This window comes from Apaloderma vittatum, unplaced genomic scaffold, assembly GCF_000703405.1.
Source record: "Apaloderma vittatum isolate BGI_N311 unplaced genomic scaffold, ASM70340v1 scaffold18679, whole genome shotgun sequence".
NCBI classification, from domain to species: Eukaryota; Metazoa; Chordata; class Aves; order Trogoniformes; family Trogonidae; genus Apaloderma; species Apaloderma vittatum.
Window position 1 is genome coordinate 30351 of NW_009737178.1, and position 13175 is coordinate 43525.

Sequence of the window (13175 nt, forward strand, 5' to 3'; positions counted from 1 at the left end):
GTGCCTCAGAGTATAGACAGGTAGTAGGCAAATACTCACATCTACTTTACAGCTCTACAGCCTAGACGGGAAAGATATGAAGAGGCAGTTCAAATACTGTGCCTCTGCTAAATCATTAGGGAGTCTGACTACGAGCTCTTGTTAGCTCTGCAGGCAGAACTAGGTTATACACGTATGTTTAAATTTTGGCTTTTTAGAGAACATTCTGTCAAACGGTATCAGGAAAAATTGAACCTGAACAATCTGGATATAGCTGTGGTTTTGAGCTGGTTTTTTTTCATTTTTTTCATTTTTTTCTCAAACCAGTATCTGGTCTACTCTCTAGAAATAGTTACAGAGCTAACAGTAGAGTTGTTGAAGAGTATCTATTGTATAGCTTGACTGAGAATCTAAGAATTCTTCATGCTTTCCAGCCTCCAATTTTCTCTTCCTTGTGGAAATAAATGACAGAAGAGATAAACTGGTCACATTTTGAAGTCTCTTTGGAAAGAAAGAACAATTTAGCAACATCATTATTATAGACTGTAACACACTTAGGAACATCATGTAATATAAGCTTTTTAATAATATTTGACTTAATTACCCAGATTACTGTCTCTTCAGTATTTCATGGTTATCACTGAAGACCTTCAATTTACATTCTTAAATAAGTTATTGTGTAAATAAAGTATGCTCAGAGTTCTTGTATGTGGACAGTACTTACATTTAATTACAGATGATCTGGAGATACTTATAGGTTCAAAATACATTAAAATTGTTTACAGGAAATAAGCTCAACTAGCACTAACTGGAATCTAAACGTTCACAACAGCACCGACAGTAGCTCAGCTATTTATTTGAACATGCTTTTCAAAATGTACTTTGGAACTCAGTAAAAAAGAAACTGAAAGAAACGCCAAAAAGAGGGAAGCACAGAAGATCAAAACTCCATAGCAGGTTGGATCAATAAAATATTAAACTGCAGTTTTTAAATGTAAGTACTACACCAAGTAGTAGTCTGGTTGGTCTTAAACCATGTTAAAGCCCTTGTTTGCTAAAGGAGACAGTAATAAGCATTTTGCCTATTCAATCCAATCAAGATTTAGGCATCGTGCTATAAAAGCAAACATATCTGACACCTCTTCTATAACTTTAGCAGTTGGCTTTCCCGCTCCATGCCCAGCCTTGGTGTCAACATGGATGAGAAGTGGGTTGGTTTGTTTACGGCTTCGGCCCACAATGTACTGCAGAGTAGCGATAAACTTCAGCGAATGTAGAGGGACCACACGATCGTCATGGTCCGCTGTGAGAAGCAGCGTAGAGGGATACTGGATGCCATCTTCTTCTGGTAGTTTGATATTGTGAAGTGGAGAGTACCTGAGAAGAGCACACAAATGTTTACGCACTCTTTTCCTCAAGATCCAACAAGAAGGTCCTCTTGTACTGGAATTGTCACAGTGGCATTTGACAGCACTCAGAGTACCACAGTTCCCAGTTGCATTTATCAGAATGACACTGCTGGCAACTGGCACGTGGTAGCGGCCACAGATCTCCAGCTCTCAAATGGGAAGCAAGTACATTTCTTTATTTTCAGAGAGGCACCTCACAGAAATGCCAAAGATATCAGGAACTGACAACACGGAATCTGCAGCAAAAGCTGTCAAGTCTATAGTAGGATCCATCCTACTAGGAAAAAGGGGAATCGAGACTTTTTCCCAGCATATATATTCAGTCCAGGTCTGCATGTGGATGGCTTCTTCCCATGCAAATTTGGAAACAGACTCTGATGGCAAGACATAAGTACTGTACAGTTATTAAATTTGCTTCCTCCAGTATTTAGGCCGTCTTTGAACATGCAGGAAACTGAAAGGAGGGCTCTTAAGTTTTCCTGCTTTCAATAGACTACCTCGATTCTTACTTTTTGACCAATGAATAATCTCTTTCAAAATTTGCTTTCTTCGCAGGAGAATTTACATCCTTCAGCTACTGTAACATAACATAAAAGGTGTAGCTACTGTAATATAATATAAAAAGTATATCTACATAACACAAAGTACTCTCTAGTATTAGAAATTAGATGTAACAGTAAGTCACAAAGAATTCCCTCCAACCATTTCATGCTTCATTTAAACATAGCCACACCTAGGAAGAATGTTACAGTCCTTAAATCAAGAGTAGGCTACTATTTTCCCCCCCACTTTACTAAAGGAAATACAGAAAGAAATTCAGCTTTATTTTTGAATGAATTTCCCACTTGGAGGAGTACTCATTAAGTCAGTCCAAATTATTTTTACGAACATGTGACAATATTTGAACATCTAATCTAACAGAATCCTGAATTCCTCATTTTGATCCAAGGAACAGTGTAACTGAATTTGCAAACTTTGGTTTGTTTTGAAAAGAGGTTAATGATAAGTCACTACACGCCACTCTATTTGCCTTATGTATTCTTTTGGCATCTGTAAAGGCAACATCTAAGCAATATTACATTATGTATCTTTGATACTCAATTTCCAGCTGTTGAAAAGAACAGTAAGAAATATTTCAGGTATTGCCATATAATGTGTAGTTATGGAGCGACTCCTTCTACAGATGCATTTCTCCTAACCACAGAATGAATTTAAAACTTTGCTTCTACTTTAGCACTTCAGAATACCTGAATTCACAGATGTGCAGGCAAGTTTCAGTGTCCAAAATCACGAAAATTATTTGGATAATTTTTACAATTACTATTTTATCTATTATGTAAGTTATCTATTGATAAAAGATGAATTATGAAATTCGTTAATTGTTTTTGTGCACGATATTTACAAAAATGTGTTTGCCACTGAAAGCTTAAATTAGACAGCTGGAAGTTTTGAAATAATCTAATTACAACAGGTCCAACTGATCATCTATTATTGGGACATGACATTGATTATTTGTTCTAAATAAATGCTTTAGATCAAGTTAGATCTTAGTGTACTTGTAGCACATGTACTTTTCTATATCTAAGCCAGCCAAACTGTTTCATGTGTCCGAAGCATTCTACTGCAATGTCAGTCTTCATAATTAAAGGAATACAAATGCAATAACAGAAGTTGAGGTTCCTGAAAAAAATTTAAATGATGGCACTTATTCTAACACATTAATTAGTAGCCATATTCAATGTGCAGACTATTTCTGTTCTCTTGCAGCTGTCTCTCGTCTCTCTCTTTTTTATTTTTTAAAATAATCTTTCCAGCCTTCTCAGCAAGGAGTTAAGAAATGAATTAATATCCTATTATGGACTACTGCCATTTAACATCTACAAATAAATCCCATCCACACTGTATAATATAATTTACAGTAAGCGATAGTTTTCCCCCAATTTTAAAAAATACAGTTTATGTAGTTGTCCATTTGACATTATTTTGTTGTGACAGCCTAAAGGAGTCATTATTCAGAAAGAAAACCTTATAAGTTGCTAAAGCTCCTAGTAGAACAAGGTCTTTGAAACTACGACCAGTTGACTTGACAGGACTTGGAAGACAGTCTTTCATGCAAAACTGACTTGTAAGGAAATGCTGAACTCACCAAATTCAGTGTGGGAAAGGATGAAATAATTTTTGGAATAGCTATAGATCACAACAACCTGGAACTGTTGAGCAGACCCTCATTTTAACAACCATATAAATATTTAAAGGCACTTACTTGCACAGCCATTCAAACTGCTCTTTACAGTCGGAGCAACCATAGTCAGTGGTCCAAGCGTGGCCAATGGTGTACTTGTGGAACTTGAGCATGTCCATCACTCCCACTTGGGCAATCGCACAACCAAACAGGTCGGGGCGCTGATTAGCACAGGCAGCTTTGACAAGAGAACAGCTCGATTAGTGTTCGTAACTTAAACAATTAAGCTCAGCAGTGAAAGGTCCAATGCCAAGCTGACTAAAGACCAACTTCCAACAAGCTGTCTAAACACATAGTTTCTTTCTTTAAAAAATGTAAAACTGTGAAGTTAAAATTATGTGAGAAGAAATACAGATTACCATATAATACCTGGAGCCAAAAATTCAGTGTAAAACACCTGATATAAGCCAAATTGCACTGGGAGAAGACCGCCAGTGAATAAGAAGTCAAATAGACTTTTAAGCAAAACTGAAAGCACATACGTTCAAAAGAACCTAAGAGCTATTCCCCAGTTCTCTGGGCACCAAACATACTGTTCTTTGAAAATGGCCTTCCAAACTAGCAAACTGAGTTTAGAGGAGAAATGCACTTTTGAAATATGTGAGCTTCTCGAGTCCTGAACTGAAGCTTCCTAAACTATTCATTGTCTAAACTTTTAATACAAGTATCAACAAAGAAAAGGGTATTAAAGAACAAAACCCCACCATTTATTGATTAAAGTGTTCTTCCATAATTACCGTGTAAACCCATATGAAAAGAGTTTTGACAAAAGCAGACTACTACAAAATCAGAGGAATAACATCATCTTAATAAAGCAAATGACTGTTGTATTTTCTTTCTTTATGATTTCCATCCTCTTACTACTGGAAGAGACAATTTCTTTAAGAATAACGCTTGCCTCATATTTAAAAATAACCACAGTAGGCCCATCTAGCTCAGTGTTCAATTTATAAGAGTGACAGCTGGCAGATGTTCTGGGAAAAGGTGTTAAGCAAATACTGGGAGGTATTTCTTGTACATTATCAGTTTCTGAACTAGTTGTTTAGGTTTTCCCTGAGTCCAGCCATCAAAACACACATCCTCTGTAAATACCTCTATTTCCTTTCTTAATGTTTATTCATCTAATGTTCATCATATCCTGTAGCTGTAAGTTCTTCAATTCCAATTTCTGTTGCTTGGTGATTTTATGAATTCCCTTGCTTTTTTTTGAATTTGAAGAAATAAAAGCACTGAGATTTTCACATAACTACTACAATGGATTCCAGGATATCCTTCTTAATTCAGAGCTCATCACTGTGCACCCACATGTAGGTAACATTATTTTCCAGATTCTTGTATCTTCTCATTTTTGTCTATTGTGAAAATGGATCATTTATTTCCATTCTTTGCCTCCTGCTAACCAGGTTATTGCTATGCCATGACCTTGCATCCAGCTCAGTAATAACTTTCTTGCACTGCCTTACGAAAGGGATCTTGTCAAAAGCTTTTGAAAATTCAAATATAATTCCTTACCTAGATCACTGTTACAAGCACCATAAGCCGCCTGACTCCTTCAAACAGCTCTAATAGATTGGGAAGATGTAACTTCAGTCTGCAAAATTCTTCCTTATATGTCATCTATTTCTTACTGGTTTCAACTGGTTTGCCCATTAGATAAGTCAGATATACTCATCTGCAGCCTGTGGATCACTGTGAACTATTTAAAAATTGGCATTACGCTTGCCCCCTTCTGTTCCTCAGATATTCAGGCTTAATAGCCTGCAATTTCATATCAGAGTTCACTTAGGATCTTGTGTGTGCACCATCTGGTCCTGGCAACACACGACTTCACATTTTCCACACTGTGTTCATATTCCGAAAGCTCTTCGGCTGATGCTTCAGCTTGAGTTGGCTCCTCAGAGTATTCCCTGTGGAGAGAGACTCTGGTGCAGGGAACTCCCCACACTCCTCGGGAGGGAACATCAATACAAATAGACCATTTAGTTGTTCTGCTCTGCCATTATCTTTCTTTAGTGCTCCTTTTACATCGTACTAACCTAGAAGTCCCAGAGCTCCTCTGGCCAGTTTCCTGCTTCTGATGTGCACAGAAAGCTCTCATTGCTAATCTTTACCTGGGAAGTAATTTGCTTATCAGTCTCCTGTGGTCCGTTAGCCCTCGTCAGAGTTTAGGCTCTACCCATTTTTCTTCATTTGAATGTGATTTCTATTTTCTGAAGGATGCAATTTTACTTCTGGTCATCTCTGATATGTATCTATGCTAACTCTTCCTGGGTCCTTTCCAAACCATTTTCATAAGGTATATATAGTGCCTTAAACAGCTGCCATGTAAAAGCTCTTTATCCTTTTAACTGAAGCTTTTGATCGGATGCCTCCCCTTCATGTTATTCTTTTATAAACATAAATTATATTCTGCTAGGAAAAGAAGCTAAACCAACTATCATAACATATAATTTTAGTACTCCTTATTGCAGAGTGCCTCTTGAAGCACTGTATGTTGCTCAGGATTTTATAAAAAATTACTGCTCCTGGTTCCCTAAATGGTTACTTCACTAAGACATCACCTATGGAGACACTCATCCATTCCCACTGGCTGTAATTAGCAATAATACTTAATTATAGGCATCAATAAACTGTAACCTGGAACAACAATGTATTCATGAATTTCACTCCTCTACATGCACTGTGAGCTTTAAAATTCAGCACAAGGCTAAGCTTTCAAAACCACAGAACTCCCTGTCTAAGCAACCAGGAGAGGTCAAGCGCTGCATTTGCGTGCGGGTTTTCAGCTCACAGCTGTGCTGCTCCACTCAGCTTTGGGATCACACTGCAGGACAACGAAGTCTTGTTTTGCAGTTGAATGAGGCAAGAGCTCAGGGCTCTGCCCTCCTCAGAGACACCTCCTGTTAGTCTGATGAAAAGGAAACAGTATTTTGGAAGAGTGACAATACACTTTTTTGGAAGAGTGACAATACACTTCCTCGTCAGTTCTTCCTTCAATAAATGAGAACTAAAAAAATCTGGCAGTGGGTCCTTGCACCGGAAGTATGAGTTATGCTCTCTAGTGCTGCATGAACAACAGTTGTAAAATCTAGTTCTGCCTTGCTGAAAAAAGCATTTACAAGAATTTCCTAAATTCACTGAATCCTAGCCAGTCAAGGAAAATCCTCATCTGGCTCATGGAAAGCACAGAAATCCAGCTGGATTGTAATCCATCTGCAAGCACAAGGGAAGGTTTCTAACAACAGATTTTTCAGAGCAGGGAGGTCTAGATAACCAACACCTGTCTCCTACTGGAACGACGCACACTCTGCAGATGTCACTTGCTTCCCTAAGCTAAAACAAGAAGCTCAGATGACTTGTTTAGCCACAAACACAGTTTTTTTGGTGACTAAAGCTGGGTAGGATGAACTTCATCTGGACTGAAACAGAAGTCCATGTAACCATAAAATAGTATTTTTCAGAAGCTATGTAACATGTTGAAAGTTTAACTGCATCTCCAAATACATATTTACCCTCCCGTAAAATTGACTTGTGCAACGCTTGCACTCCCAAGGGTGTGCAAACCCTTTAATCCTTTACCATATTCATCCATTTCTATTGGTGCTCTTTCTTTACAACTCACAAATACCTCCTGCCACCTGTAACCGAGAAGCATGTAAGCAGAAAGCAGTATACAACTTTACATGTACTTGTTATTTATCTTTAAAACAATCGCTTTTTTAAAAATAAGAATGCAGGAATAGCCAAGATGGCTTAGATGAAAGATCTGTGTAACTCCTGTTTCTTATGATGGATGCTATTTCACACAAAAATAAAATCAAATAAAATCAACAGAGCCAGTGTTCAGCAGCAAATAAACAGAGAGGAGTATAAAAACAAGAGCAAGCAAACAGTGGGCCTAGTAAATCTGCTCATTTTCCATAAATCAGCAGTTTATGAACCTGAAATGTTTTTTTTCCCCCTTGTCACAGGAGTAGCTCAACTCTGTCATACTGTCACATGCCTTTCAGGCTGTTTTAAAAATCATGCACACAAACCCCAATATTACTCATTTGTGTTTCCTTCTCATTTCAAAATTGACTAAAATCACCTCCCTTTTTCTTCTACTACTTGCTGATACAGGGATTTAACCAGAAATAGATTTTGTACCTCTTTAAATACTGCTTAGACTATGAGACATTTTTGTTACAAGTTTTTCTGTTTAAGAGGTGGCTATTAATCTCCTTGAATTTAAGAACATAGCGGTGAATTATATGGGAACAGGATGCATTTGTAACACAGTGCTACATTTACACAGTCCCTCAAAAGCTCCTGACTTTTTCAAGTAGCTGTACTTGCATTTTACGTTTCTCATCAGAGACATTAATGATTTTATTGGTGGTCATGTTTTAACTACACAATGAAAGTAGAGTCAAATTGTTACACGTCCCCATAAAAAGGATTTAAATGCAGAAATGTCATGTATTCATTTGCCTTCTAAGAAAAAGAACGTATGTACAGAAAGAATGAACCAGAAACACTGATGAAGGACTGGGGGGCACGGGGTTCTGGCTTACGCTACAGATCACACAAAGGTTCCCAATGCTGCGTAAGAGATTTCTGGTTATTCAGTAATGGTTAGCATTAAGAAAGAAAAATTTTTAAAAAATAGAGTTTTTACAGCATTCTTATTTACTGTGTTGCTACCACAGGATTAGGTCTACCACACAAAATTAAACCTGTAAGTATAGCATTTAACAGACCTTACTAGAGACTGCAGAATCCCAATGCCCTATGCAAACAGCAAATGAAATAAAATTGCATATATCTAAAACCTTACCTGACATTCTGGCAACTTCTGAGAAGAGGACCTCAAATTTTTGCCTGGTTACTTTGATAAGCCTAGCATCAAACCCAGGAAATACAGAAGCAGGTCTTACCAACTAAAAGGCCCCCATTTGAGCCTCCGTTAATAGTCAGCTTCTTTGGGGATGTGTAACCTTCCTTGATGAGGTATTTGGCAGCACACTGAAAGTCATCAAAGCAATTTTGTTTGTTGGCCAAGATACCACCTAGCACACAAATAAAACAAATCAGTTGATGCCATAAAATCCATTTGACACCATCTCTTCAGAAAAACATGTGTGCAAAAATACCTGGGAACAATTCCAGTTTCATGAACATTTTAATAATAGATGCAGCTCTGAAAGACAGCAAATATTGAAGATTCTTTCAACATAGACAGGGTATAAGATGGTTCTGTCAATAACTCTAATGCTATCAGAAACTCTGAATAATACATACCTACACCATGCAGTGAGTGCCAGGTAATGTTCTTACCCAGTGAAATTAAAGCTAAAAGCTTTGCATTGCAAAATATATAGAAAATGACCACATACAGTCCACCTGAGGTTTGATCAAATGAGACTTTAACAGCACTAAACTCAGCAACACTTTCTTAAGGCAAGAAGACTCCAACTTATAAAATAAGCACTAATTTCCTGGACATAGAATATGGGCCTGCTAATTTTTTTCTATTAGTTGTTTTCAAATCAGATGATATATAGCTATGGTCAAAAAGGCACTTCAGAGTTGCATCTTGGTTTGTAATTTTATTAATTGACTATCAAGATGGAAATGCTTAAGATGCTGCCATCCTGCTTAACTTTGAAGGATGTACGAGGAATAAATCATGCCTGAAAATGTCGGTCCAGATGACATCACTGGTAAGACTTCCACTTCTCAAAAAAATTTTGCAGGGTGGGATAGGGAAGGAAAAGGATATGTTTCCCCCTACAATCTTTCTACTATGAGCATAAGAATATGAACCTAGAGAACTCACAGTTGACCAAATCTCATACTTCTTTGGCAAGAGACTAAAATTGGCTTCTTCTTAGAGGTTATCCTACTTTAAGACCTGGTATGTACTTTCTCAGGCAATTATGTGCAAGTAAGGAATGAGACCCAGCAAGAAGATGCTCATATTCCTGTGCTAGTCAGGTAAGAGGGGCTCAGTGGATACAGAAGGGAAACTCCAGTTCTTTCTACTTTATTTAAAAGCTGGATGTTTGCTCTAAGTTAATTGCCTGAGGATCTGGCTACAGTCCAGGAACCTGCAAACACACATAATTCTCACATCCCAGGGCTTGGACTAGATGATCTTTCAAGTTCCCTTCCAACCCCTAACATTCTGTGATTACGTGTGACTGATTAACAAGACTATTGAAGAAAGACATATAGGGACAATGTAAAATCTTCAAATGTGTGGCAATAAAAGAGAAATAAACCTTACTCTTTGCTCCAGGTTCTGGTCTGGTGTAAGGTTAGATTCCTATCTATACAATTAAACCTAATTAAACAGACTTCTGTAATTGCTTCTGGAATTAACAAAGAACAGATACATATCTTCTTCTGCAACTGCAATAAAAGACTCGGATCAAAATTAAGCAGGAAATAGGTGGACCAAAGAAGCATTTTCATATGAAGATAAATATTATTAAAACCTACTACAAACCAATCAGCAAATTAAAATTAATGATGGATACTTCATCTTTAGCAATAATATCCTGTATCAGCAAGTATATATAGCTTCTGTTTATGAAGCTATTATATATTTAACTCAATTGTGAGGAAATGACCCAGACAAAAAGTTACCACAGATGAAATAGTAAAACCAAGATATAATGACCTCAGAAGAGTGTTTTGTTTGATAAAAAAGTTATTATGGATTACTCCCATGGCAAACTGCTGCATCATAAACACCACTGTTTTGGTGCATTTGCCTTGCTGACAACATCTCCAGCAACTTATCCACTAGATTCTTGGGATATGAATAAGGTGTCACAATTAAATAATGATGGGTATGTTACACAGATGAGTAGGTCTTTCTACATCTTTTTCCTCTGGTGAAGGGATAAGGAAAATTACCAACATAATGCAAGTGTACTAAGACAATTAAAGGATTGAAACAAGGATTGGAGGGGAGAAACCTGGAGAGAAATACACCAAAGGCATTAAGAAAAGTGGAAAAGAGATTGACTGGGTTTTGTAGTGAGTGACTTGGTTTCCCTGCAGCACAAAAGTCAGCTTAGAATACCTCCAAAATGTCGAATGTCCGCCCAAAAGAAATTACCTGGCCCCCCCACCCCGAGAGTGGAAGGGAAGACAGGTCACTGCACTTGCGGAGCTGAGTGTTTTCATGTGACCTTCAATTACATTCAATAAATAGATTTAAAAAGAGTCTATTCATAAATTGTGCAAAAACAATCTGGAAGAGTTACATTCTGAACTCAAAAGTTCACACTTTCTGTAAGATTCTACAATTTACTTTTTCTGTGTGTGTGATACTAAAAAAGTCTAAATAGTCAGTGATGTTGTCTTGGGGATCTAGAATTGAGGGGCTGCATGCACTGACAAATAATGAAAGAGGTATGTGAAAGCAAGCCAGGTCTCCTCCAACACAGATAGATTTTTTTTTTTTGAAAATCAGTTCAAGATAAATAGCTGCACTTTCAAATCCTTAAGTCTAGGGAACTTATCTTGCTTAAAAAAATCCAGTAATTTTCTTGGAAAGCACTGTGCTTGTGCAAAACTATTTTTAAGTAAGTTGCAAAAATTAAAACAATCTAAAAAAATCATCAGGTAACATTGGACAACACAGAGATCTAATATGAGTATAGAAAAAATGTACTTTCCTACAGCATAAGTAAAAGGCAAAAGGAGATGTGAGTGTGGAAGAGGGAGTGAAGAGAAAATGCTGTAATTTTCATTGCTAAGCCTGTAGTTTTGTTCATCTACTTGACTGATTTACCTTTGTGCCAGGTCTCTCCATATTCACCACCACCCCTGATGTTCGCCACCGCTAGAACACCCCCTAGGTGTCGCACAAAAATGAGTCTTGACACACTGAAAAACCAAACAGATGAAGGATTATTTTTAATTTCCAATTTTTATATCCCTACCGCTTCCAGAAAAATAATTTGAGGGAACACTATCTCCTGAAATTAATGACTAAATTGTGAATGAAGTCCTTCTTGATGGCAAACCTGAGCAGCCAGGCTTTTTTCAGTGGTTATCCATGGAAAAAAAAGCTTTTACAACCTTGAGACAGGAAGGAACCAGTGAGGGTCCATTCCTCCTCATTTAGGTCTGCACTTCGGAGGGGAGTGGCCAGTGGCCCGGCCTAACAGAAGATCCCCCTAGGACATTTTATTTATTATCTTCAAAGCCTTCAGCGTGGGGCCTAGAGCTATGCAGTACCAGTGGACCTCCACGGCTTTCTGAAGTGTTCCTCTTCTGCGGGTCCTCCACTTTTTCAGAGAGGAAAGGAAGACTTAGCCCAAATGAAGCAAGCAAAGAATTAGGATCAGCACTTCATCTTTGTTTATGAGTAGATATTTTCAAATTCTGTTTAACATACTTTTTTTTTTGACCTTTATGAAGATGGGTTTGCAAAGAAAAACCCTGCCTCTACCAGTTTTATGCCAGGGTCTGCAGGCAAGTTTTGGCCAATCTCCTATTTATTTTTCACTTCCTTTGCTACATACAAAAGAAATAGTAAAAAATAAAATTACAAGTTCTGTCCTCTCTCGTGTCTCTAAAACCTGGTTGAAAGTAAAAGTAAAGATAGAGATTTCTGTACTTTCATAACCCATCAAAGGGAAAACTTTCCACCTAGGTTGGTTATCTGTGGCCATCAGATGGCTCAGGAGGCATGAATTATTCCCGCCTCTGCAAAATCAATTCTGAAGTCCAGCACTGCAATTGTATTTTCCTTAGATTGCTGTGACATGCTGATCAGATGCAAGATTGCTACACAGCTAATGTGGAGTAGCCTGACAGTTGGTTGTCTCATGTGATTGTGGCTTCTTAATTTTTGGTATGTTAGAGTCACACAACCTCCCAGGGTATTCTGCACTTTGTTTCCCTCTCTCTGTTCCAAAGACAATCAACAGCAACGTTTTGGTACAACCTTACTCAGTCTCCTAGCAATAAAAGGTAGCAAGTATAGGTATTGCTGGTAAGGTAAGAGCTTGCTACCCAAATATACTGCCTGAGAATATTTTAAAAATAAAAAAGTCCAGAATTGAGTCCATCCTCTCTCATCTGCTGAAAGAAACTGTGACCAACTGAAGTAACAGCATACTGAACTAGCAAAGAATCTGTGAGCAATGCAAAACCAAGGTACTGAGTGCATCCCATCCTGTCCACGGACTCCTCTAACATTGATGATAATTTCTGGAGGGGTCTAAGTGACTTAGAATTTCATGGGATATGCAGTACTCTTATTATAAGAAGCTAGTCCCCATTTCCACAAGCAAAAAATTTTTCTGTCGCACAGACCCTCCATGGGATAAAGTCCAGAGTTTGGCAACAATTGTTATGTTGCCCAAATTCTAAGTAAGGTTTAGTGTATCTGCTCACTCTCAGCAATACTACTGGGATTTAGGCACTTCAGAAAACATTACCCCATTATACCCCAACATATACATCTAATAATGTCACTGCCAAAGATTATTAATTAATAACCACACCAGTATAGCCAGAGTAGGAAAGAACTCTGAAGC

At 37.7% G+C, this 13175-nt stretch overlaps 1 protein-coding gene across 1 annotated transcript; it reads right to left on the reverse strand.

Moving 5' to 3' along the window:
• Positions 1-537: 537 nt before the first annotated feature.
• Positions 538-11514, reverse strand: LOC104279826 (prolyl endopeptidase-like; the record flags this gene model as incomplete). Its single annotated transcript, XM_009877250.1, has 4 exons — positions 538-1356; positions 3652-3808; positions 8550-8681; positions 11420-11514. Coding segments are annotated over 4 exons (679 nt in total), but the record flags the coding sequence as incomplete, so codon positions are not given.
• Between the last annotated feature and the right edge of the window lie 1661 nt (positions 11515-13175).